This window comes from Gymnoscopelus braueri (assembly GCF_963280865.1).
Source record: "Gymnoscopelus braueri genome assembly, chromosome: 2".
Taxonomy (NCBI): Eukaryota; Metazoa; Chordata; class Actinopteri; order Myctophiformes; family Myctophidae; genus Gymnoscopelus; species Gymnoscopelus braueri.
Window position 1 is genome coordinate 57,253,290 of NC_137604.1, and position 27,661 is coordinate 57,280,950.

A 27,661-nucleotide genomic window follows, 5' to 3' on the forward strand; every position below is an offset into this window, starting at 1 on the left:
GCCGGTATTTGGCCTTGTTTCCTAATGTTGTTTAAACCAGCTGTTCTCAAACATTTTCAAGTCAAGAACCCTCAATTAATATGTATTTGTCTGCGGACCCCCATCTGAAAACATTTTATGCCAGGGACCCCATACAAGATTTGTGTTGAAAATGTTTTCTTCAAGATAAAAAAAAAAAATAGCAGAAGAATCGTTCACTTTGTGATGCAAGCATGAAATTTGGCACAAAAACTCTGTAAGGGCTACTCTTATGGAAAAAGGCACTGGTCATTCAAAAATCCAAGATGCAGACTTTTTTTCAAGATGTCCGCAACCTTAGCGGAGAAGATAGTGATAATCTTTCAGGTTGTGATACAAGGATGAAATTTGGAACAAATAATCTGTAAGGGCCACTCTTATGTAAAAAGCCGCTGGCCACTCAAAAATCCTATATGGCGACCATTTTTCAAGATGGCCGCCATCTAAACGGAATAGATTATGATATAATATTTCAGGTTATGATACAAGGGTGAAATTTGGCACAAATACTCTGTAAGGGCCACTCATAATTATGCTGAAATAGGACATATTGGTACAACTCCTGGGAGCCATCTTGAAAAATGGCAGCAGTGTTGAATTTTTTTAGTGGCCAGCGCCCTTTTTTTCACATGAGTGGCCCTTACAGAGTATTTGTTACAAATGTCATCTTTGTATCACGACCTGAAAGATTACATCACTCTCTGCTCTGCTAAGGTGGCGGTCAGCTTGAAAAAAATGTTGCCATCTTGGATTTTTGAGTGACCAGAGCATTTTCCCATAAGAGTGGCCCTTACAGAGTATTTGAGCCAAATTTCATCCTTGTATCGCAACCTGAAAGATTATATCACTATCTGCTATGCTAAAGTGGCGGCCATCTTGAAAAAAATGGTCGCCATCTTGGATTTTTTGGTGGCCAGCACCTTTTTCACTTACATAGTATTTGTGCCAAATTTCAAGCTTGCATCACAAAGTCAAGATTATGTAATTAATCTGCTGCACCAAAGCCCCTGAGGCACTATAGCCTCATATGGCAGTAGTTGCTTCTTTTGGGCTAGTTTTCCTAGACCCAGTTGCTTATTTCCCTCTCAAAATCTGGCAACACCGACGAGCACTCCTCTGCCCCTCTGGCCGAGAGAAACAACTCTCTCACGTTGCACTGTGTGTTGAGTGTTGACCCCCCCCACCCCTCCTCCTCCTCCTCCTCCTCGTCCCCACCAAACAACATGGCAGACTACCGGGACGACACCGGGGCTCGCGCCCTCCTGGCCCTCCAGTCCGCCCCGTGCAGCCCCGTGCGGGTCTCCCACGGCTACCACCACCACCACCAGCAGCAGCCGGGAGGAGGCCTGGTGCTCTCCGCCTCCTCCATGCCCGGCGGCGGCGGAGGAGGAGTGCTGACCACGGCGGCCTCGGCCGCCCGGGACGGCGCGATGCGCCGCCTCGCGGCCCCCCCGCAGCAGGCCCTGGCCCGGCTGGAGGGCCGGGACTTCGAGTTCGTCATGCGCCAGCGGACGGTGACGGTGGGCCGCAACTCGTCGCACGGCTCCGTGGACATCAACATGGGCCACTCGAGCTTCATCTCGCGGCGGCACCTGCAGATCGCCTACGACGTGGACGAGGCCCGCGGCCACGGCGGCTTCTCGCTGCGCTGCCTGGGGAAGAACGGCGTGTTCGTGGACGGCGTGTTCCAGCGGAGGGGCGCTCCGCCGCTGCTGCTGCCCCGGGAGTGAGTTCATAACACCCCCGTCACACAAGTCCCCGACCCGCTAGCACCTTAGCTTAGCATGTTAGCATCTTAGCTTAGCACATTAGCATGCTGGGCTAGTGTCTTTGAGTTTGAAAATTAGCTCTTGAGTTTGAAAATTAGCTCTGTGGCTAGTACCTAGCCACAGAGCTAATTTCTCCCATTCACTCAAAGCTACTAGCCGCTAGTTAGCACGTTAGCATGCTCGGCTAAGTGATGAGCCGGTCTGAGTTAATGGGGAGAATTAGCTGCTAATGTGGCTACTAGTAGCTGCCCTAGCCTAGCTTACATTTTCGGCCTGCTAACTAACTTAACACGCTTTAAGGCTAATGCGTGGTTTATGTTCTGTCGTACGACGGTGTCGCTCTCGTCGAAATTAGCAGATCTAATATAAGCTGTTAGATCTGCTACTTTAGGACGAAAGTGTTAAATCAGGCTTTGTTGTTAACCTTGAGCAAGTTTACATCAAAAGTGCAGCCAGGCAGCAAAAGTTTGGCAAGTTTGACATTAACTGCAAGGAAACGTGTTTTAAAGTCGCATTTAAAGGCTAAATCAGCGATGCTAAATGTAAACAAACGCCTCGCCAGCAACAATATGGATGTATGATTGATTCAGATCTTTTATGGAAGGAAACACATGGTTTGTGTATTTGCTGTTATATGGGTGGCTAAGGTTTGTTTACGTTTGGTGATGTTTGTAAACAGTGGAGTACAACACACCTATATTCTGTTCAGGCTACGGCCTGTCGAAATAATGAGCATTATTTACCGCAGTTCCCGTCCACAAACCAAACATTTACATTTAATATTTATTTATGTGACTTTTTAACGTTACTTTTTCAAAACAATTCCGGGTCGTTTTTTTTTTTTTTTTAGCCTGTCCAGCTCAAACCAACCGTAGTATGTAGTTAAAGAAAAAAAAAGTTTTGTCATGGGATGTGTTGTAATCTGTGGTGTAAAGTAACTAAGTACATGTACTCAAGTATTGTACTTAAGTACAATTTTGAGGTGTTTGTAGCTTGTAGATTGCTAGCTCCATAAAGAACCTCTCACTCCGCTATACAGCTCCGAGATGTATAGCGGAGTGAGAGGTTCTTTATGGAGCTAGTAGATTGCTATATTTTCAAAAGATTTTGAAAACTTGTGAAATGGGACTTTCTGCATAATGAGTACTTTTACTTTTGGTGCTCTAAGTACATTTTGATGCCAATACTTTTTGTACTTTTACTCAAGTAAATGTAGAATATACTTGGACTTTTACCTGTAACAGAGTATTTCTGCATTGCAGTATTGATACTTTTACTTAAGTAAAACATTTGAGTACTTTTTCCACCACTGCATAGCATGTTGTTGTTTTTGTTTTTACTAATAATGATTGATTTGTCATGCGATGTGTTGTAATGTGTTGTAACCAGAGTGTCACGTTACGTTAACATTCTGAAGTCATGTTTAACATGCATGACGCCAGCATGACGTTTTTAGTCTCCTGAGCCACAATGTAAACAAATAACAAAGCAGCTGTGAGTGACAGCTGTATGCATCAGATAGAGGCCTTTATTATGCCACCTTCTCACAAAGACACAGAACCAAGCCAGTGGTATGGCAGTGGTGTGAAGTATTTAAGTATATTTACTCAAGTACTGTAAAATTTGAGTTTTTTTTACTTCACTGGAGTATTTCCAATTTTCTGTACTTTTACTTCTACTCCACTATATCAGGCAAATATTGTACTTTTTACTCCACTGCAATTATTTGAAATCTTTAGTTGCTAGTTACTTTGCAGATTTAGATTATTATTACAAAACATACAGTAACCACTTCAGCCCTTTATACATTTTGGCCATTTGAAAATAGCCGATCTACAAGCTCAGTGAGCTTGTAGATCGGCTATTTTCAAAAGATTTGTATACATGTTGAACTTGTGAAATGGGACATTCTGCACAATGAGTACTTTCACTTTTGGTACTTTAAGTTTATCTTGATGCCAATACTTTTGTACTTTTACAGTACATTTTGAATACTGGAATTTTACTTGTAACAAGAGTATGTCTACATTGTGATATTGATGCTTTTACTTATAAAAAGTTTAGTACTTTTTCCACCACTGGCTGTTTGCACAGTAGCTTCATTCATCTTTTGAGACTTTGACATGTTATTGATTGATTGGCATAGTGTGTGTGTGTGTGTGTGTGTGTGTGTGTGTGGATACTGCTCCAAGGGGGCCGTGCCCTTGCGTCATCTGATTGGCTGTCAAAGTCTTGTTTGTGGGTGTGTCACTGCTGCTGCAATCGGGAAGTATAATCTAACATCCTCATACCAGAGGGCCGCATGGAGTAAACACAAGACATGTGCACGCGTGCGCACACACACACATACGTACTATGATGGCAGGTTTCTGTAGGTTCCCTGGCTGACTACAGGGTTGATCCGTGGTATCTGAGGTAATTAGTGCACAGGACCAGCTTCTGTGATGGCTGGATAATTAGGCCAGTAGAGTGTGTGGCCTGGTTCAGTTTGGTTTAGGTTAGACTGGGGTAGGGTAGGCGATCATTCCACCCTGTTGTAGCAACACTGGCTGGCAGTTACAGCCAGCAGCTTACATCTAGGGCTGGGACTATATGAAAATTACATGACACGATTATTGTGGCAAAAATAATTGGCGATCAACGACATTCTTTTACTTGAATGCCACTTTTGTTAACCAGTTGAACCCCCAGCATCCCTATTCTGGGGGGGAACATTCTGCAAAAATAGCTGATCTACAAGCTCTCTATGCAATGCGTTTTGAGCTTGTAGATCAGTTTAGTGATGTATCATTGTAAACATTTCTAATGTATACTATTTTCAACTTCAACAAAACATGAATACTTCATTTAGTTGCGTACTATTGTAGAAAGAAAAGTTATGTTTTTTTTTTGGGGGGGGGGGGGGTCTGTTTGGGCTGAAATAACCTGTGATGGGGATTCACCACAATTCTGTTAATATGTTAATGTATAACTTTAATGTATGGTGTAAATCCTAATAAGATTCTGGGCTATCATGGTAGCCTCCACTGTATTTTAAGTGATCTGACTTTGGAGAGGTAATTGCACTAAACCTTTTTTATGACTACAAAATATACACTATAAGAAGTCAAATGAGATACAAAATAGGGAGATTTTCTATTTGCTTTTATTGTGTTTACACAACATGATTTAGAAACACAGGAAGCAGACCCTGATCCCAAAACTTTAGATCTTATCTTAGTACCGTGTAACGGTCTGTGACTGCTTGGGAGGTGTCTACGGTCAACATATACTCTTGGATTACAGTAATATACTGTTTATTATTCCATTGTGAGTGTAATAACAGTGTCACGTAAACATTACACACAACACTGAGGATTTTACTCTGTAGTTGTACGCAGTGTCGGAAGACGTACTCACATTTTGTACTTGAGTGAAAGTAGCAATGCCACCATGTAGAAATACTTTGTTACAAGTAAAAGTACCAGTATTCAAAATTTACTTGAGTGAAAGTACGAAAGTATTTCACAAGTTGTATGTATAAAATCCTTTGAAAATAGCAGATCTGCAAGCTCACAACGCGCCGCAAAGCAACGTGTTGCTAGCTTGTAGATCGGCTATTTTCAAATAGTCAAAATATATATAGGTCTGAAATGGTTGATGTATGTTTACTTTTAATAATAATCAAAATCTAGAAAGTAACTAGCAACTAAGGTTTTCAGATAATTGTAGTGGAGTAAAAGTACAATATTTTCCTCTGAGATGTAGTGGAGTAGAAGTAAAAGTATTGAAAATGAAAATACCTCAAAATTGTTTTGAGGTAAAAGTACAGTACTTAGTTACTTTCCACCACTGGTCGTACATTTCGATGAAAGCGAGAGAGGACCGTCTGCCTTAATTCATGTCAGACCAATAACCAGCTGTAGACAGTCCTCCTCTATTTCTGTCTGCCCACATCATCTAATGTTGTCTGTAGAAACACACGTACATTCCACACTTCATCATTCATTATGCTTAAAACAAAGAGTAGCTTTTTTGTGAGAGTATCATTTTTATGAACTAAAGACCTTCTTGTCAGTAGTATTTGTATATTTGCATCCGAATATACAGCTACACACACAAGCAGTGGTGGAAAAAGTACTTGCATGTCTTACTGAAGTAAAAGTATCAATACTGCAATGTAGATTTACTCTGTTACAAGTAAAAGTCCGGAATTCAAAATTGACTTGAGTAAAAGGGCAAAAGCAATGATATCAAAATGTACTTACAGTACCAAAAGTTTAAAGTACTCATTATGCACAACATCCCATTTCACAAGTGTTCAAATGTATAAAAATCTTTTGAAAATAGCCGATCTACAAGCTCACAATTGTGAGCTTGTAGATCTGCTATTTTCAAATGGCCGAAATGTATATAGGGCTGAAGTGGTTAATGTATGTTTTGTAGTAATAATCAAAATGTACAAAGTAACTAGTAACTTAAGTTTTCAAATAATTGTAATGCTGTAAAGTACAACATTTGCCTCCAAGGTGGAGTAGAAGTAAAAGTACAGAACATTTGAAATACTCCAGTAAAGTAAAAATTCCTCAAAATTGTACTTAATTACTTTACACCACTGCACACAAGAGTAAAATTATTTGGTTTTGGTTCCTCAACAACATTGTAGCAACAATAACAAAAGAAGGAATTAAACATGGTGTGTTCTTCTAATACTGTGTTTATTATCAGTCGCTTAGACAAGTTATTTTCTCAAATGGTTGGTTTCTGTTTATAAAATAATGTCTCACTCTACTCTGTGTGTGTGTGTGTGTGTGTGTGTGTGTGTGTGTGTGTCAGTGTCACACCCATCTCTCCGCTGTGTTTCTCTCTTCCTCCTATTCCCCGTTTCTTTTTCCACCTCTTAACCTGCACTGTTCTCCTCCCGAATCCCATTTCTCCCTCCTCCTCCTCATCCATTAACCCCTCCACTCATCCTCCTCTGTCCGTCCGTTTCCCCCAGCTCGGTTGTCCCACTCGCTGCCTCTTCTTGTCTCATTTGTTCCTATTTTTATTTGAAAGTAGGTAGCTGATATATTGCACTTTTACCTTAGCGGCGGCGCTTTTAGTTGCTTGTTCTAGAAGAGAATGCACTTAACCTATTAAGACCTGGAACTGTCATTTTTAGATTTGAGCTAAAAAGCATTATTTTACACTTTGGGCTATTCAAAAATAGCAGATATACAAGCTCATAGCCGCGCTACGAGCTTGTAGATCGGCTATTTTTGAAAAATCGTGAAAATGTGTGCAAATCTTTGAATATATATATATTTTTAAAGTGAACATTTTTAACTCAAATCTTTGCTTCTAGAGTTCCCTGAAACAAGATATTTTGATGGGGGTCCGCGGCCAAATACATATAATTTTGGGGGTCCTTGACATGAAAAGGTTTGAGCACCACTGATCTAGAAACATACGTTTTTCAGAATACTGTTGAGATTTAGGAGACATGTAGAATCGGCTTCAGGTCTCAATGGGTTAAGACTTCTAGTGATTAGTAGTTTTCTTGCCTACCTTTGTTGAATGCACTTATTATAAGCCACTTTGGATAAAAAGCATCTGCTAAATGACTGTAATGTAATGTCTCCCTGCCCCCCCCCCCCTCCTTCGTCCCTCTCCCCAGGTGTGTGTTCCGGTTCCCCAGCACCGTCATAAAGATCCAGTTCATGTCGCTGCTGGAGGCCGAGGAGCAGCGGGAGGAGGAGGAGCCCTCGCCGCCTCCTCGCCCGCTCTTCCCTCACATCTCGCCCCTCAAAATCACCATTCCCACCATGCACGAAGAACACCTCAGGCCCTTCAGTCCGCCGCTGCACTCGCCCACGGGCACTATCAGGTGAGGTGGCAGCGCACAGTCGCACACACACACACACACGTTAGTTCTACGCACAGCACTTGCGGACATATTCGTACGTCACATAAAATACCCCAAAAGCAACAACATAAGTTGCTTGTTGTCAGAAAAAAACAGAACAACCAGGAGTTCTCAGGAGATATAAAAAGGTAACAATAGTTAAAAGTATCAATGGTTCTCACAGATCAAACAGGATCAAACATGAGAAACGGATCATCGGCTCATCTGTTTTTTCATAAGTTACTTTTACCCTACAATGACATCATTGTGGTTAAGACTCCCCTTTAACCTTTTGACTGGCAATGACTAGATTTCTCGTCATATTTTGCAAAGGCGCAGCCTGCCAATGACAAGAATGACGAGATTTTGTTTTCAGTGGTTTTCCACTAGACGGCGCTGTTCGCTGGCCTATGGGGTCACCGTTAGGCTCCCAGTAAAGCAGAGAAGCGGCGGGTCACGTGATTGTAAAAAAAACAGCCCGTTCACTTCCTTGTTATTCGATTTGGAAGAATGGCCTTTTCTCTGTTTGTTGCTTTTTGGCAAAAACAGCCTACATTCAACTGCCCATATATATGGAACGGATGATCGCGGTGGCACACTCACCCCCCGTCCCCCCCGTCCCCCCTGTCCCCCCGTCTTTTAAAGCGATCTGGGGATCGATCATACTGGAAATTAATTTTCTATGATGGATCTACGAAAATTGCTGGCAGTGGCTTAACAAATTATGCTTCATTTCTTGCAGTCAAAGAGTTTAAAGGGTCTACACCATGAAAATCACTTTTTTCTTGTTTTTTTGTATTTTTTGGGGTCCCCAGTGTCTCTTGTACCCCAAAAAATGTTTTTTTTTTTAATTCAGTCATTCCTTCTCATTTCATGGATTTCCAGAATGGGCGTGTCTGAACAGGCGATCTCAGAATGGAAATGTTGATGATGTCATAAACATTTTTGATGGCAAACCCAATGTTAAATGAAAAGTGCCCGAATCGCTCCGAAACTTTTTCTACCCCCCCTAAGTGGGGGTCTACGAACAAATACTTCGGGCTCGGATTTTGGCTCCGCCCCCCGGAAGTGGGTGAAACAGGCACCTCAAACACTTGGTGGAATTGTTCAAAAATGTTCAAAGTGTTTTTTTTTCGATTTTGTATTTTTCTTAGATGCTTCTTTTTATGCAGAATTTTTCCATTTTTTTTTTTTTTTAATTATTTTTTAGTAATTTTTAATAATAAAACAGACAGAATTGCTCAGTAGCCCCCCCCTGCCCAAGAGGACGTTTTGGTATTGCAGCTGAAAGTGCTGTATAAGCCAGAGACAATTGACTTGGGATGAGTATATCTGAGTGATGATTTAGGCTCAAACCTTTTGAAAAAGGTTTGAGGGACATACACCATATGATATTAAATATCAAATATTTTTTTTAAATTCATGGTGTAGATCCTTTAACTCTTGGGGTTATGAAACCCTACTAAGTGTTTCTGATGGTGTGGTAGCTTTGGTGAAAATAGTCTGCTGACTATTGGACTTAACTTATATGCTATTGTACGATGGTGATCTACCAGAAGATCTACATACAAGCTCACTTTGCAAAGTGTTGTAGGACAAAGTATAAGGCAGGTTTAACTTTAAGCAGAGACGGTAAACATTTCTTTATGAAGCCTTTTAGGTGAAAAACCGACCGTTTCGAAAATAAATAAACACCACCTTATCACCACGTAATATTTTCATTCTGTGTGCATGTACTCGTGACACAAACAGCAGTTTAAATTAATGCAAATAAGCGCTCTTTGTGTGATAGACCTTAAGAAGCACATTAGCACTGCATGGAATGCTTTACTTAATTGTTATGACTTTAGATGGAAGTGTAGATGGGACATATAGCACCCTGCTTCCATGTTCACACTACATGCTTGATGATGCTTATTGCTATGGATTGCTATGTCCATCTATGCAATGATGATATGTAGTGTCCTGTAAGTCTACGTGGGCTGGGCGGTGGGCACCTTTGGTGCTCAACACACAAATGTGTCAAAATCAAATCAAAAGAGACCAGAACCAAAGCCTCTTCATATCGAACACTTGCATGAGATAGGTAGTGCATGTACTTTATTGCCTTGTTGTTGTTTCGTCAAAGGTATGTTATCTTCAGTTTTTTAAAGCGTGGACTAATTTTGAAAAGTGAAACCGAAAATAGTCAATTATTTTTCCACGTCTGGAAATAATGTGCTTTTTCTTAGCCCTGCTCATTAAGGTGTTAAAAACATGTTGTACATATTGACCTGGCCAGCCGTGTTGATCATTGGAGTGTTGTCATTAGCTCGATTTTGTATCGCCATGGGATATGCTTGTCCATTTTGTCAGGGAAGCACAGGCTCAGTTGTGAGTCAAGTCGCTCTGTGTGAGGGCTGGATGTGGCATGAAGAGAATGGCTCTGAGATGGACAAGTCACTGTTGTAAGAGCTTTATCCATGAACAGCACAACTAGGTTTTTCATCACTAGGGCTGTCACGATTACACATTTAAGTTGACTATTGATTGTCTCTCAAATAATTGCGATTAACAATTGAATTGTGTTTTTGGCATTGAGCATTGGAACATTATGAATGAACACATAATTTCTGTTTGCCTTTTAGGCTTCGTAATCACAAATTGTACAGGGCAGATATGACGCATATCTGAAATATACAAAGACATTATTGACATTTAATAATTTTCCCCAAAACACTAAATTGAATTGCAGAAATAGCTGATCTACAAGCTTGTAGATCAGCTATTTCTGCTTCTTTTTAACACATTGGGTGCCAAAACCGTATATATACGGTTTTGCGCATACTAACGTTGAGTGCCAAAACCGTATATATACGGTTTTTGAAAAAAAAAAAAAAAAAATTACTTTTTTTTTTTTTTTTTTTTTTTAATTTTTTTTTTTTTTTCCTTCACAGCAACAGGAAATATCACTCCTACAAGATTTAGACTCCAATCCACCTCCTGGTTAACTTATGACTTCAAAAACCTGTATCTCGGCTCCTGTGCACTTTTTTTTTTTACAATGTTAATTTAACTTTTTTGAACTGGCTGCAACTATGGAATGGATTTCCGAATGTTTAAAATTTTTTCCCCCCGATTATACGAGACCTGTATGTGTGTAATGAGGGGATCACCGTGAGGACGGTGATCACTGAATTTTTTTTGTGACTACTTGAAAAAGGTTCAAAATGTTTAAAAAGTCCTGGCACTCAAAGTATAATATTTTAATAAACCTCTGGCACCCAATGTGTTAATACTTGAAAATGTATGAAAATGTTTCAACATGGAAACGATGTGATTATATCTCAAATAATTACGATTAGACGATTATGCAATAATTGTGACAGGCCTATTCATCACTGAAATACTCATGGATTAAAGTTCTCAGTCGCCACGACTGATTTCAGTCATTTCGATTCCATAGAATACACAATTCGCACATTAGGATTTGGCCATACAAACCTTATCAGTTGTGAGATTTTGTTTTGTCCCATGACAGGACATTAACCACTTTAGCCCTATTTCATACTTAATTTTATGATGATGTTTATATATATATATATATATATATATATATATATATATATATATATATATATATATATATATATATATATATATATATATATATATATATATATATATATATATATATATATATATGTGAACTATTCCTTTAAAGTCTTGGGGTGATGAAACCACACGTACGCAAGTGTTTCTGTCAGTGCGGTAGCTTTGGTGGAAATGCGTTTCCTCCCACTGTGTAGTAGTAGTGTGTATGTTCTGCCTTCTCTGTTCTGCATGTGCTGCTGCATGCAGCACACAGCAGCACATGTTGCTGTGTGTCTGAATGTCTAGCACAAGCATGAATGAGAAAACGTGGTTGGTGTGTGCGCCCTCTGGTGGCGCTGTTCCTCCTAGTATGCAGCCAGTCCACCAATGTGAGCTTGTGTACACACACCTTATATGGAAGGGCTGCAGCTTCCAGCCATGTGATTGGCTCCAGGGCAGATTGTTTTGCCTGCGGACCATTTTTTTCTTTTCTTTTTCTTTTTTCTTTTCCGTCCAGTTGTGGCTTCCTTTCGAAGAGCCCCTGACACCTCCCCCTCGCCCTTCAACCCCTACTCTCTCACACATGCACGCGCGCACACACACACACACACACACACACACACACACACACACACACACACACACACACACACACACACACACACACACACACACACACACACACATAACAAAGTTAGACGCTCTCCACCACTTTTAACTGTGGCCTTTTTCGGGCAGACTCTGCTGACACTTTAAGCAACAGCGCCCACATTATACACAAAGGAGGCGTGATGTACACACACACACGGATGCTCAAAACAATAACACTGGGGTCACATGGTGACATTTAGAGTCACTTGTCCTGTTAAACAAGTTAATTGTGATTGCATTAACACTTAGAATTTTGCGGAGCATGTTAGCTGCATTCTCTCTCTGCCACCTCGCTCTCATGAAAGATTTTTTTTAGCTATAACCATTTATTTTACACTTTGGGCTATTAAAAAATAGCAGATATACATGCTCATAGCTGAACTTGTAGATCTGCTATTTAAAAAAAAAATCTTGAACATTTGTGCAAATCTTTTGAATACATATATTGTTTGAAACATTTTTTACTCAAATCTTTGCTTCTGAGGGGTCCCTCAAACAAAACCTTTTCATGTCAAGGACCCCCAAAATTATGTTTTTGACCGCTGACCCCCTTCAAAATATGTTGTTCCATGGACCCCCCAGAAGCAAAAGTTTGAAAAATAGCAGATCTACAAGCTCGTAGCACGGCACTCTGTGCCGCGCTATGAGCTTGTATATCTGCTATCTTTGAATAGCCAAAGTATAACATTTGACTAAAATAAAAAAAATGACACTGATGCGTTCCCGGATTGAATGGATTAAGGATTAAAGTGGTGGCAAGGCAGTGTGTTTGTGTAATGTAATATGGAATAGAGTGACAAGTCGTTAAACGTGTTGTTTTGGGCATAAATGTGTCCGGTTTTAATTGTGAGATGTATTGTCTGCCTTTCACCACTCTAACACACACACACACACACTCACTCACTCACTCACTCACTCACTCACTCACTCACTCACTCACTCCCATAACTATGAGTCACTGATGCCAAAGGTAAATCAAAACACACGTACTCGCTCGCCCAGAAACCACTGTTTACTTTAGAGGAAGAAGCAGGTGTGCGTGTGTGCGTGCGCGCATGCTTGCATGTGTTTGTGTATGTATGCGTTATGTAATGTGTTATTATTACTGTGTAGTTGTGTTCTCAGTCAAAGCGGCTACAGATAAAACCTAGTTAATAATTTGCCCGCATTGTGTATCCGTGTTTGTGTGTGTGTGTAGTAGTAGAGGGTTAATGTTCATTTTATGTACTTAAAGACCTATCGACCTGAGCTACAATAATCTCACCAAACCAAGCAGCTGAACTGTTTGTGTGTGTGTCTGACTGTGTGTGTGCGTGTGCGCGGTTTAAGCCAGTGATTCCCAGCATGTGAACCACGGCCCTCTGGTGGGGTGTGAGGATATTGCAAGGGGGCCCCCAAATAATTGGCAAATTTCTTCTTTTTTTTTAAATCATGGTATCTTTTCTTTGAAACCTTGAAAAATGTGTTTTCATTGTGATACTTAAAGTAAATAAATAGGAACTTAAACTGAACTACATTAGTTGGATCAATTGATTGAGCATTAAAATGAACATACTTTAAAAATGCACGTGGCCCACCCAGTAACCCAGGGCCGTGTTAAGTGGTCAAATGGGTGGACTGAAAGCTTTCGAGATTTTCTTTTTAGGTGGGACGCTCATAGGTGGGAAGATAATAGATCTGCAATTCCTTGAAAAATCGTGAAAATATGTGCAAATCTTTGAAAAGACATATTTTTTAAAGCGAACATTTGCAACTCAAAACTTTGCTTCTGGGGGGTCCCTGGAACTAAATATTTTCAGATGGGGGTCCGCAGCCAAATACATATTACTTTGGAGGTCCTTGACATGAAAAAGTTTGAGAACCACTGATATAGCAATAATAGTTTGTCAGAAAAAATAAGACATTTGTTGAGACATCTTACAGTTACAAATAATAATACATTTTATTTGTAATGCACTTTTCATTCACAAGGAATCTCAGAGTGCCACATGGTAAAACATCATCAAATCAAATGTTTACTTTAAAAAATATATATTCAAAGATTTGCACACATTTTCACGATTTAAAAAAAATTGCAGATCTACAAGCTCGTAGCGCGTGGTACTCGGTAGATCTGCTATTTTTTAATAGCCAAAGAAATCTTAAAATGACACAGATGCGATCCCGGATTGAATGGGTTAAAGGGATTCTAGGCAAGTTCAGAGATCAAAAAAAGAAAAAGATGTTGTCAAACACCGCCCCTGCACTCCCCCCCCCCCCCCCCCCCCCCCCTGCTCATCAGCAGTTCGTTTCCCCGACCACCAGGGGGTGACGCAGGGGGGACTTCTGAACGGGCCATGCCGAAAATAGGTTGCTTTATTCGGATACAATGGCTCTGTCATGATAAATTGACCACATATTTGAAGTTAAACAACAACTATCCAAACGATATCTTAAAAGTAAATTCCGTGCCTCAAAAAATAAGTTTTAGAGCGTTTTAAAACCGAAAGTAAAAACAGCGCAGCAGAAAACAATGGCGGCTCGTTCCATTTTTGTCGGCTGCACTCTGTTCCATTCGGTTTCAGTCGAACAGTTCACACGGACACGGACGTGCACATGCGTGTGTTTCATTTACGTCCCGGACAAACATAAACAGTAGGGAAAATACATATTTCAGAAAGAGGACTGTTTCAATGCAGGAAAACACCCCAGCATCATTATATAGTGGCTGATAGAGGGGAAAAAATGCAAAATATATATATATAAATATTTTTTTAATTTAGGCTTAATGTTGCCTAGAATCCCTTTAATGGTGGAGGTATTCAATGATTGGGTTTAGGCTGAGAAGGCAACCTCGAGAGAGAGAGAGAGAGAGTCAACACAACATGCATGTCTGAATATTTACTACTGCCGGACAGTTCAGGAGAGAAAACGGATAGTAGTACATTTCCAAATCCACAACTATTCATAGAAGACTACAGACAGTTGTTGTGACCTAGACACTCGATTCAATTGCATGTTATCACATCGCTGATTACAGGCTATTGGGGTAAATAGCTGAGGTTCTCACCAGACATTTTTGTGTAAAATATAGACGTTAGGCGGATAGGCAAGTCAGCAAACTAAGCAGCACCTACTTTACAATGCGAAACAAAGGATCTGGTCAAGGCATATGTTCATTTTAGTTGTAATGCCTATATTAAACCATTAAGACCTGGAACGCATCTGTGTCATTCTTTGATTTGAGCTAAAAAGCATTTTTTTCAAAAATAGCAGATATACAAGCTCATAGCGCGGCACTCGGTGCCGCGCTATGAGCTTGTAGATCTGCTATTTTTTGAAAAATCGAGAAAATGTGTGCAAATTAATATATTTATATTCTTTTAAAGCGAACATTTTAACTCAAACCTTTGCTACTGGGGGGTCCCTGGGACAAAATATTTTGAGATGGGGGTCTGCGGCCAAATACATATAATTTTGGGGGTCCTTGACATGAAAAAGTTTGAGAACCATACGTTTTTCAGAAAACTGTTGGGATTTGGAAGACATTAGTAAGAATCGCCCTCAGGTCTTAATGGGTTAAGCCAGATCGATTTTTCAGACATTATTCATGACTTGTGACAGCAAGGAAGGCAGAGATGTGTTTACTGTTCTGCACCGGCTAAAATGTTGACCCGGAGCTCCTCATTCTGCTATTTCTTTAACCAAACTCTTAATCAGATGTTGCAGTTTGGAGTTCCAATGATGCTTGCATCAAAACGAGAGCACTCTCAAAATGACAGAAATGTAGATTTTGATTGACAGACAATTTTTCTGAGGTTATCTCATCTGTATGTGGATTGAGATGCACACACTCTAACCTACTTTTGTCATTAAAAAAAAAAAAGGAAACGCATGGTTTTCCGCCTTTTCAAATATAGCCGTGTAATCTTATAGTTTCTAGAGGAAACACAAATGATAACCATTCACACTGTTCTGGCTCAGAACAGAGCGGAGTGGCCACAGACTCACCATGGAAAAGAAGGCTAGCTGTGGTCAAGCTGCAATACCAGAGTCGGTCACCAGGAGGTGAAGCGCTTAAATCTCCCCTCCCGTTTCTGGGGGCTTAGTTTGGTTACTTTTGTCAGCAGGGCTCTCTTTGTTTCTTTATGGTCTTTGAGATTAACCGTTCGCCTCCACCACCTGCTGAAACTAGTCGCTCAGGAGTTTTTTTTTATAGCTAAAAGCAAAAAAAAAACATACTGTGGTTAATACATTTTTCTTTGGGATTTACATTATACACGCACCTGTCTAGTGCTACCTGTTGAGATAACGATTGTTTATGCATTTATTTCATATTTACATGCCATAGTCGTTATGCCATGTTATCCCTCCCCACAAACATTTCTGTGTGTTGTCACTGCTGTTGTATCCTACTGTCTCACGTGCCAGTGAGGGGTCCCCACCGGAAGAACGTAACGCCTCTTTCCTACTCCTCCCGCCCAACACTCCCCGCTGACAAGATGCCGCCCCAGCCTGTAGGTGTACAGTACGTGAAGTGACAAATATCACCCTCCCCATCCGGCTTCCCTCCCTGAGAAAAAGTCCAATTGTTTTCAAATGGACACGCTTGACAAAGCAGGATGCACCGTGGTGGATTTGAACCCTTACACTTTATGGTAGTTGCGATACCAATGAACCACCCAAGCGACAAACTCCTGTAATTTTTTTCCTTCCGTTTCTCTCATCAATGCTGCCAGTCCCCTATAGAGTATAAATTACATTGAACTGTTGCTGTTGTCATGGCTGCCAGTCCCCAAGTGATGTTGTGTGGGAGTCCCGTCTGCTCCAGATCGTACTGAATAACTGCTAGTTTGCATAACGTCTTCAGGCTAGGACTTAAGTCTAAGATCTGTAAGATGGGCTGTGCATCGGTTGTGTATCCTCCAAAGAGGATGATACGATCCCTCACCATGCAGCACCACCAACCAGAACTCCAATCCTGGCCCTTGGGCTCAACCTTCTTCCAAGAGAAGGTCTTGGAATTGAACTTCCACAGATTATTGGACTGCCACTCAAGCATACTGTTGAAACCACCAAATATGTGCAGCTCTCCATTGTAGGCAAAGGCTGAATGACCCACACTTCCTTCTGGAAGATGCTGTGCAAAAGGCGTGTTCAGCCAGCAGTCGGTCTCTGTGTCAAACACACTGATGTTGTTGTAGAATTCCCCCCGGCTACTATAGCCCCCAAATACAAACATCTTTGTTCCAATGATGGTGGCAGAGTGACCTTCTGCAGCACGTGGTGGAGTGCCTCTGGTATTAATCAAAGACCAGACCATTGTGGTGGTGTCCAACTTGTAGATGTCATTAAGGAATCCAGTCTTGCGGTGTCCTCCATAGATAAACGTGATCTTCCCCAAGACACAGGCTGAGTGGCCGCTTCTCGTTTCTGGACGAAACCAAGAAATCTCCTGCTTTAACCATCTGTGGGTGTCAACATCAAATGCAAAAAGAACATTGTCCATGTCGTTCCCTCTGAAGGAATCCCAGATGCTGTTGGAATACTGGGATCTCAATTCACTAGACCCCCCCAGATGTAGATGATAGATTCTATCAGCACAGCTGCGTGGCCCCAGCGCATGGAGGGAACCTCAACAGGACGTCTTCCTCTTCTAGATGTCACTGGGGGAAACTTCATCCAGCGTAAAGTCACTGTGTTGAAGACGCTCACATCAATCTGATCCATGTAGGATTTGCCATCATTGTATCCTCCAAAGTAATACACCTTGTCCCCCGCTGGCACAGCAGAAATATCAAGTGACCCTGGTCCTCTTTCCGGATTGACCGGACCGCTTTCCATGGGCAACCACACCGACCAGAAAATCTCTGTCCGTCCCTCTCCGTCCTTCTCTCGATGTGTGTAACATCTTGTATAGGTTGATCAGAGCTTTGTTCTGATATCACACGCAACACAAACCATTGGCATGTGTAGCAACACCGATTCACGCCTGGGCATTAACAACGTCTGATTTGTGAACGTCGACTTCTGTCAGTGAAGTCAAAATAGTTTTGATGCATGTTTTGATGACGTCTACACATTGACACACAAGAGGGGGGGGGGGGACCACACAGACTGCTGTCCAATAATGAGCAGCGGCTCAGTGCGTGTGTGTGACTATAAAACCCATTTTAGTTGAATCGAGATTAAACCTGCACTGGAATAGTGAACTTTCTTTCAGCATGAACAGTGTTCAGTTTCTAGTTTTCTTTCATTCTGGTATCTGTCTGTATGGATTCTCTAGTCAAGTCAGTAGTATGTCTTTTCAGAATGTCTTATCTCATTGATCCGACCCAGGGTTCTACTATTAAGTAAATGGAGATGAATGAGATTAGGAAGAATATAAATTACATGCCATACTCTCTATAGATAGACATCTTCCAGCATGGAATCTGTAGTTGTCTTTGCTCCCTGTGTATCTAAGTATAACGATATATACAGTGGGGAAAAGTGTCGAACTTAACTGGAAAACTTTGGGCTCATTCAGTTATGTCAGCGATTATGACATGAACCGAGATTCTGAACATAACTGCTTCACACAATGCTTGAAATTCTCTTTCATCTACGATAGTTACGACACAAAACACGAACAACCTCAAGAAAGTTCCACTTGTATCACTTACAATTAAGTTATCATTATTTGCTAGTCTTAAGTGTAATACAAATGGCAAAATGCATCAACGTCTGTGTTAACGTGAACATTTGTAACTCATATCTTTGCTTCTGGGGATTCTACAAATGTCGACTAAATCTTAACTGTGTTGCTATAATCAGTGGTTCTCAAAACATTTCCGTGTGAAGTGCCAAAATTATATGTATTTGGCCGAGGACCCCATCTAAAAGAAGCAGAAGCAAAGATTTTAGTTACAAATGTTTGCGTTAAAAATATAAATAATAATATAATAATAATAATCTTTGAATATATATTCAAAGATTATTATCATTTTTTTTTTGAATAGCCAAATAAATCTTAAAATGACACAGATGCGTTCCCGGTCTTAATGGATTAAACATGAACCCTAGCGTCCCTCAGCAGGGTCACTAACATAAACAAAGACCCCACACACCCTGGCCACCACCTCTCTGAGCTGCTGCTGCCCCCTGCAGGCGGTATAGGTCAGTCAGAACACGCACCACTAGATTCAGCAATAGCTTCTCTCCCAAATCCATCCGCACACTTACTCATTCACTGCCACAATTATTGCTGACCGCGTTTGCCCACTGCCAGAGATTTTTCATTAAAAAAAAAAAGTACTCAGGAGCCGAGATACAGAATTTTTAAGTTTTAAGTTAACAAGGAAGTGGATGGGAGTGTAGATCTTTAAACAATCATATCTCCTTGGTCTTTGGGTCAAATTTGAAAAAAAAAAAAAAAGCAAAAAAAAATTTTTTTTTGAAAAAAAAAAAATTACGTTTTTTACGTCAGTGGCAGGATTGGTAAACGGGACAAATTACGTTTTTTACGTCAGTGGCAGTGAATGAGTTAACTGGAAACAAACAAACAAAAAGACTTGATATTACTTATTAACATGATATGATAGTAGTATATGAATATCACTTTTTCCATTGTATTTTATGGTTTTTGATAGTGTTCTGTTGTGCCTGTGTTTTTATGCAGTGCAATTACACCAACAGACTGGCAATATAATTGTGTCGAATGCTTTTATAATATAACATGTTATGATAATGGCATATAAGACTATCATAACTACATGTATAGTATTTGCTGAACAACAACTATGTTACCATCAAATGTTATTTTTCTAATATTGCAACAAAAACTAAGTTAGCCATCAGCTGAGGTTCCTCTGAACTAGTGTTGATTTGACAGCAAATGGGCCTTGATGGGGTCGTAATGGCTGATTTTACACTTGGTTGCATGCTGAAAATAGCCGATCTACAAGTGAGCTTGTAGATCTGCTATTTTCAGAGCGCAACACCCGAGCGCAACCAAGGATAAATTGACTTGTCTTTTAGTTCTACTGGATCTCTTTTCCACTAGTCCCTCACTAACATTTTAGTCTAGTTTTTATTTGTTGAGGAAATTGTCAATATATTTAGTTTTAGTCATCGTGGCTTAGTTTTTATTTAGTTTTCGTGAGTGAAAAAAGGTAGTCGAGGAACATTTTTGTCATAGTTTTAGTCGACGAAATCAACACTGCTCTGAACATGGTCTCCTCTCCTCTCTCCACAGTGTTCCTAACTCCTGCCCTGCCAGTCCACGAGGGGCAGGGTCTTCAGGATATCGCTACGGGCGCAACGTAACCTCTGACCTCCAATTAGCAGCCGAGTATGCCGCCAAGGCCGTGTCCGAGCAACGGCGAGCTGTTGCCGAGCAACGGGGGGGAGGAGCCGACATGCGAGGGGACCTGGCCGGTGGGGACAGTCCCAAGGTAAATACATGTCCACCTAAAAGGGCAAGAACACTTTGGTAGATGTTTGGGGTTGTGTAAAGTTACCTTGCCATGATGTAACTCCAGAGCAGCAAGAAATCAAAAATGGTTGCTCCATTGATTAGAAATTGATCATTAAATTCGATCATTGACTTAAATTGTACGGTAACAGCTCTCAAAGTCTGTCTATTAGCCAGTAAACAAACACAAACAATGCTGATTCAGACAATATAGATCATCACAAAACCTAGTACTGTTTGTTTTTTATATACAAATGTCAACTTCCTGTTGATTATACTATTTGAATATCGGGATCCAGTCCCGTTTTCTTCCTAATAAAATGGCAAAATCAACAGGAAGTTGACATTTTTATTAAAAAAACAAACAGTACTGGGTTTGGTGATGTTTTATATTGTCTGAATCGGCTTCATTTGCTTTCGTTTACGTGCTGAAAGAGTCTCTTTGAGAGCTGTTTCATCGTACAATGGAAGTAAAGGAGGAGCATATCTTGAATGATACATTTTTGATTTCTTGTCCACCTTTTGGAGTTGCATCATGGCAAGGTAACTAATACACAACCCAAACCCATAACATCAATACCTTACTGTCCCTAATGTTGTTAGCTCTCAGAACCCAGTGTAAACATAACTGTAGCCCACCATGTTTACATGTTAACATTGTTGTCATTGTGTCTCCAGGATGAGTCCAAGCCACCCTACTCCTACGCGCAGCTGATAGTCCAGGCCATCTCCTCGGCCCCAGACAGGCAGCTGACACTAAGTGGCATCTACTCCCATATCACCAAACACTACCCTTACTATCGCACCGCTGACAAGGGCTGGCAGGTACGTACATACAGTCCTCTTGCTTAGCTTGTGCAGGTACCTGCGCAGAAAAATTATGTCAATAAATGTTTTTTTTTTTTCAAGATTCTTTGAAAATAGCAGTTTGACGCGTTGTGAGCTTGTACAGTAGATCCCCCTTGTTTATTTATAGCCGCGGTTTAAAAGGGTAAAAGTTGCTGGGGACCCCCTGGAACCTCCTCAAGGAACCCTATGGGTGCCCCCGGACCCCCACGATAAGAACCACTGGTCTGTTCTCAAGCTTCGCTAACAGGGGTCCTGGTGGTGGTGGGGGGGGGGGGGTTCCAGGGGGTCCCCAGCAAAAGTGCTTAACATAGCATCACAATCATCTTAACCACTGTGTCCATTTATATGTTGGCTATTTAAAAATAGCAGATGTACAAGCTCACAGCGTCAATAATTTTGCCAATAGTTTTAGTTTTGATGATAATTCATATCATCCCAAAAATAAACGAAAACTAAGGGCATTTTGTCTATAATTTCAGTTTGTTTTAGTTTACATACGATACAGTTTCAGTTAGTTATTCTTTTTAATTCTCGCTTTTATTTAGTTCAGTTAACGAAAATATTTGTTTTCAGTTTTCGTTATTTCGTTAGTTTTCCTTAACTATAATACCTTGTCGTCGTCCCCCCCCCCTCCTCTGTCCAGAACTCGATCCGACACAACCTGTCTCTCAACCGCTACTTCCTGAAAGTGGCGCGCTCTCAGGACGAGCCGGGCAAAGGCAGCTTTTGGCGCGTGGACTCTGCCTCCGAGAGCAAGCTGGTGGAGCAGGCCTTCAGGAAGAGGAGACAGAGGGGCGTGGCTTGCTTCAGGACGCCCTTTGGACCCCTCTCTTCCAGGTATAGGACTCTAAATCAAACACACGAACGAACACATGTGCGAGCACACACACACACACACACACACACACACACACGCACAGTCTAGTCTTGTTTTGACTCAGTTTAACCCTATCCTCTCTTGCTTCTCCTCCTGGCTGACATGTGATTGGATAGAACAAAGTAAGTGGGGATTTGTAGACCATCTCTATTATTAGTGATGCACGATATTAGGAAAACATCCAATATGCTATAACGTTGTTCAATATTGCGATGGCAACTTGGCAATATGACTCGCGATAAGTAAACAAATACACCGTTTTAAAAGGTTGGTTCACCCTCAAAATTACTTTTTTTCTATCGATTACTCTTATCTTTTTAGTTTTTTGATAATAATTTGATGACCGGCAGCGGTTCCGGTAGGAGACACAAAGAGTGTCCTTTGTGTCTCCTACCGGAATCGCTGCCTACCGGTCCGCTGGTCATCAAAATATTGGCTTAGGAATGCGACAAAAACTTCAAAATCCATGAATTCAAGTCTCCATGGGGTGACTAATCGATAGAGAAAAAGAATATTCTTGGGTGAACTATCCCTTTAATGTCTTCAGGTTTGCTGCTAATGAATAGCCTACTGTATTGACAATGAATATATACCGCTAATTTAGCAATACAGTTTCTCACTGCTCCTCTGCTTAAAACATTTACTTCTAATCTAAACAAAAATATCCTTTTATACCTGGATTGTTGAAATTAATACAAACCTGAAAACATGTTAAATTATCTATTTTGCAATATGTAAAAGTCTTGCGATATGTATATTGTAGGCATGTAACTATTTATCGTAAATCAATTCAAGCTGACAATTTAAATCGATTTAATAAAAAAGATTAGTGCAATGCAAACAGCAGAGGGCGTGTAAAAAAAAAGAGAAGAAAATACCCCAAAAAATACAGGATCTTTGTAAGAGAATTGATAAAAAGAAAGAGTTTTCAGTTATTTGCTACTGTATTGAAAAAAGGATAAGAGAAAACACAGTATTGTAAAAAAAATAATTCAAAAGAAGAAGAAAGTACTCGATTTGTGTAAGAGAAATAATTGTGGTTAAAAAATCGTGAAAAATCTTATCGTGAACCTATTATTGAGATTCAAATCGTGTTGTGAGTTGAGTGAATCGTTACATGCCTAGTATATTGTTCATGTTGCTTTTGCGATGACGATATATTGTGCAGCCCTAATTTCTATTCAACAGGAAGTCCTGGCAGTGGAGCATCTTTTACACGTTTCTAAGCAGTCTCTGTGTGTGTTTAGGCGTTGTCCGTGTTATGTTACTTCTGTGAGCAGGATAGTTTTAGTGTCACTCACCGCTTTTCTCTCTTCTCTTCTGTCCCTCCGCTCTTTTGCTTCCACCCCAGGAGTGCCCCGGCATCCCCTACCCACCAGGGCCTTCTGTCTCCGCCTTCCAGTGGACTGCAGACCCCGGAGTGTTTGAGTCGAGAGGGCTCACCGGTCCCCCATGACCACCACGAGCAGTTGGCCCACAAGCTGGCCTCTGTACCGGAGTACCGGTACTCCCAGAGCGCCCCAGGTGAGCGCGCACACACACACACACACACACACGCACACGCGCACGCACGCACGCACACGCACGCACGCACACACACACACACACGCTCTATGCACAGCAGCCATATTGGAAAGAAATTGGGCCTCTTCTTCATTCCACAGGTGTTACCAATGGTACTAATGAAGGCTCTGTTCCTTTCTGGTCAAACAGAGTCAGGGTGCTGATATTGTGCATCATGTTGGCTCACTGGTAACACTGCTACACCAGTGGGTCTCAAAGAGTGGTCCAGGGACCCTCATGGTTCCTTGAGGGGGTTCCAAATGGGTCCATTTGGTTCCATGTGTACACTAAGAGTTATGGGGGTCCCTGAAATTAAAAGGTTTGAGACAGTGGTTCTCAAACCTTTTAATTTCAGGGACCCTGCTACACTAAATGGAAGAGAGCCTTCATTAGAATCATTGGTAACACCTGTGAAGAAAGTAAGGAAGAGGCCCAATTTCTTTCCATTATGGCTGCTGTGCATAGAGCCTATTGGGAGAGCTTGCAGTTTTGTTCACTAGGAACCTCTAATCCAGTGTTGATTTTGACAGCAAATTTTGATATAGTTTCAGTAATATTCTTTTGATTCTTCTGAAAATAGCCGATCTGCATTGTGGGCTTGTAGATCTGCTATTTTCAGAGCGCAACACCCGAGCGCAACCAAACATAAAATGACTTGTCTTTTAGTTCTACTGGATCTCTTCACCACTAGTCCCTCCCTAACATTTTAGTCTAGTTTTTATTTGTTGAGGAAATTGTCAGTATATTTAGTCATAGTAGCTTAGTTTTTATTTCTTTTTTATTTCATTTTCGTCAGTGAAAAAAGGTCAACGCACATTTTTCGTCATAGTTTTAGTTGACGAAATCAACACTGCTCTTATCGCCATATTCTGACTTTTTATTGTTTCGTAAATTTACGTCCTACTTGATCATACTACAGAGTCGCTCAAAAGTAACAGATCTACAAGCTCGAAACGCGGCGCGAAGCGATGCGTTTTGAACTTGATATGAGCTTCTTTTTTTTTCAATCCTGAAAAGTAACAGTTTTGGAAATGTAAGGTTTCCACCCGACAGAGACGATATATTTTTGTTATCTAGCCCTAACAACCACAATCATGCTAACTAAGCGCTCACGCCAAGGTTGTTATCAACTCGGTAAATCAACCCAGAATTTCCCAATCTAGGGGCTTAGATCGGGAGATCTGTTTGGCATCATATGACCAATCGCAAGCATGGACAATACTACTGGCAGCATAGTGGCATATTTCACCTAATGAAGAGCAAACTATAATAATATGATCAAATATGAACAATTCCAACACATAATCCAGGCTAAAAGCACCACAGTTGCAGCTGCCAAATGCAGGAAGGATGGCTGGCCAAAAAACATAAGACTGTGTAAATGCATTTAAGTTAAAAGCTTATAATATCACTGCTAATAATACATTATAGGGGTCCCAATGTCCAATTCATTTAATGTACATTTCGAGCAGCCCAGCCTCTTCCCCAGACTTCTTCTAATATCACTGACTCATCATTTGACCACGAGTAACTCTGACTATAATTTTGTGTATTACATTAAATTAATGTGTCGCTGTATTCTAATGGCGTGTTTGACAATTCTCAGTTGCAGAACCCAGCACCAGCATGTTATATTTATTACGTATAATAAAAATCCTAATTCAAAGCTTACTTTCATATCTTGTACAACAAGTCACAAGGCTTTTAATGCTTAAATCACTCTGTGGTAGGATGATAATGGGTACAAAAGCACAATGGCTTTCTCGCAGCCAAGAGCTCACAGCTCAAGAAGCTGAGCTCACAGCTCAAGAAGCTGAAACTGATAACTCACTCCTCTGCCCGACAGCAACGATATAAAAAATCATCTGGGGAAAGCCAAAGGGTTTTGCCGTGGTCCCTGCATGGAGCTCCACATAGGTGGTGCTTTTCTACGGTTAGGTGTGCAGCATAAGTGTCAATGTGTCCCGTCATCCCCTCTCTTATCCCACGTTTTCCTCTCTGTTCACTGTCAGTGAACAGAAATGAAAAATAAAAACAAGCATAAAAAAAGAGACAAACTAGAAATGCCCTAAACCTGTGATTCTCAAACTTTGTCATGTCACAGACCCCCTAAGTTAATATGTATTTGGTGGCGGACCCCCCTAATTAAAATATTTTGTGCCAGGAACATTTTGTGTTAAAATGTTTAAAAAAAAATTTAGAACATGGCCTAAAATGCAAGCTTGCAGTTCGGCTATGTTCAAATAGCTGATGTATTAGGGTGTATTAGGGTTAAATTGGTCAACAGATTTTTATGTTCTACAGTATTAACCCATTAAGACCTGAAGCCGATTCTACAAATGTCTTCTAAATCCCAACAGTATTCTGAGAAATATGTATGTTATCGGTGGTTCTCAAACTTTTTCATGTCAAGGACCCCCAACATTATATGTATTTGGCCGCCGACCCCTATCTCAAAATACTTAGTTCCAGGGACCCCCAGAAGCAAAGATTTGAGTTCAAAATGTTCGCTTTAAAACAATATATTTTTATATAAGATTTGCACACATTTTCACGATTAAAAAAAAATAGCCAATGTAAAATAATGCTTTTTTGCTCAAATGAAAATGTGACACAGATGCGTTCCAGGTCTTAACACATTGATTGCCAAGATATTAAACATAGTTTTCTATCCCCGTGCCGGTGTATAATTACCTAAATCCGATGATATTTGATACTCCGTGGAACCGACATTTTGTAAACAAAAAACACGATAAAAGGTTCCTGTGATTAGGCGGAAGTATCTGTATCCATGGGAACGACAAGTTTCCAACCGCGATCCGCCATTTTGGAGCTTTGGTCCGCTGAAAACGGGTGGTTTTCAATGGAAAAAAAAGAAACTGAGTTACAGTCGTAACTTGGGGCGGGTGGAAGTGACGTTTTTGGGAATGATGTCACATCCACATCTTTCTTCTCTGAGAGACGATCGATCATTCCAAAGCTGTGTTAGGTCGCCCCTTGTGGAATTTTCCCCCAAAAAATTAAGAACGCATATATTTGATCTTGACAATCAATGTGTTAATGGGTTAAGAGATTTTACTAATCCCCAGACCCCACTTTGAGAACCACTGCATTTAAACTGTCTTTAAAAAGTTTGTTTAACGGTTGTCTTCGTCCACCAGGCTCTCCGGTCAGAGGCTCTCCAGTCAGCGCGCATCCCGTCATCATGGCCGCGCCCTCTCACCACGCCACGCAGCTGACTTCGGGCCTGGGCAAAGCCCTCGCCTTCATCCCCAGCGGTGGCGGCCAAGCACAGGCCCTCCACCTGCTCCAGAGCGCCCCGCCGCAGACCGTCACCATGGTGAGGGTGGTCACCAGCGCCCCGCCTCCCATCAACATCAACCCCGCCAACGGTTACGCTGCCTCTTCCGCCAGCCCAGGCCAGCAGGGGGGAGTAGAGAGCAGCAGTGAGCTCAGAGGTACGTGTGCGATATTCTGTATAGTTATGAGTTACTGTAGTGCAGGGGTGGGCAACTTTGATGACAGAGAGGGCCACTATTTCCACACTCACTTCAGGGGGCCGCATTGCATACTGTTGCTGTCGGGCGGAAACCTCTTATCTCCATATTTTAACTTTATTTATTTCGTAAATTAATGTCCTACTTCGTCATTCTACTATGTCACTCAAAAGTAGCAAAAATAGCGGTAGTGTAGATCGGCTATTTTTGCTATTTTCGAATTGGAAAAGTAACATTTGTATTTAATTTCAAATGCATAAGTTATACGTATGTTCACTTCATGAACTTAAAATACAAATACATTGGACATAAAAAAGACTAACATTTTAACACTAGTCATTAAACAACCAATATAGACTGAAGTAATTAAAGCCGGTCATGTTTGCATGTTTGGAATTGTAACAGCTGAAATCAATAATATATCAGTATGCCGATATTTACCTGTGGGCCGCATGGTGGGGGCCGCATGGGGCCGCCAGTTGCCCATGTATGCTGTAGTGGTTCAAAACCTTTTCTGGATCAGGGCCCACTTGGAAATATTGAAAGTGTTCGCGGCCCACCCAG

The 27,661-nt window shown here is 41.0% G+C and overlaps 1 protein-coding gene across 1 annotated transcript in view; it reads left to right on the forward strand.

Moving 5' to 3' along the window:
• The first annotated feature begins 1,146 nt into the window (after positions 1-1,146).
• foxk1 (forkhead box K1) overlaps positions 1,147-27,661 on the forward strand; it is a 33,098-nt gene continuing 6,583 nt past the window's right edge. The window contains exons 1-7 of the mRNA XM_080416506.1: positions 1,147-1,744; positions 7,426-7,635; positions 20,093-20,291; positions 20,990-21,136; positions 21,804-21,997; positions 23,389-23,561; positions 26,762-27,058. Of these exons, the coding sequence (XP_080272632.1) occupies positions 1,242-1,744; positions 7,426-7,635; positions 20,093-20,291; positions 20,990-21,136; positions 21,804-21,997; positions 23,389-23,561; positions 26,762-27,058 (1,723 nt within the window). The 5' untranslated portion in view covers positions 1,147-1,241. The remainder of the gene's footprint in view (positions 1,745-7,425; positions 7,636-20,092; positions 20,292-20,989; positions 21,137-21,803; positions 21,998-23,388; positions 23,562-26,761; positions 27,059-27,661) is intronic.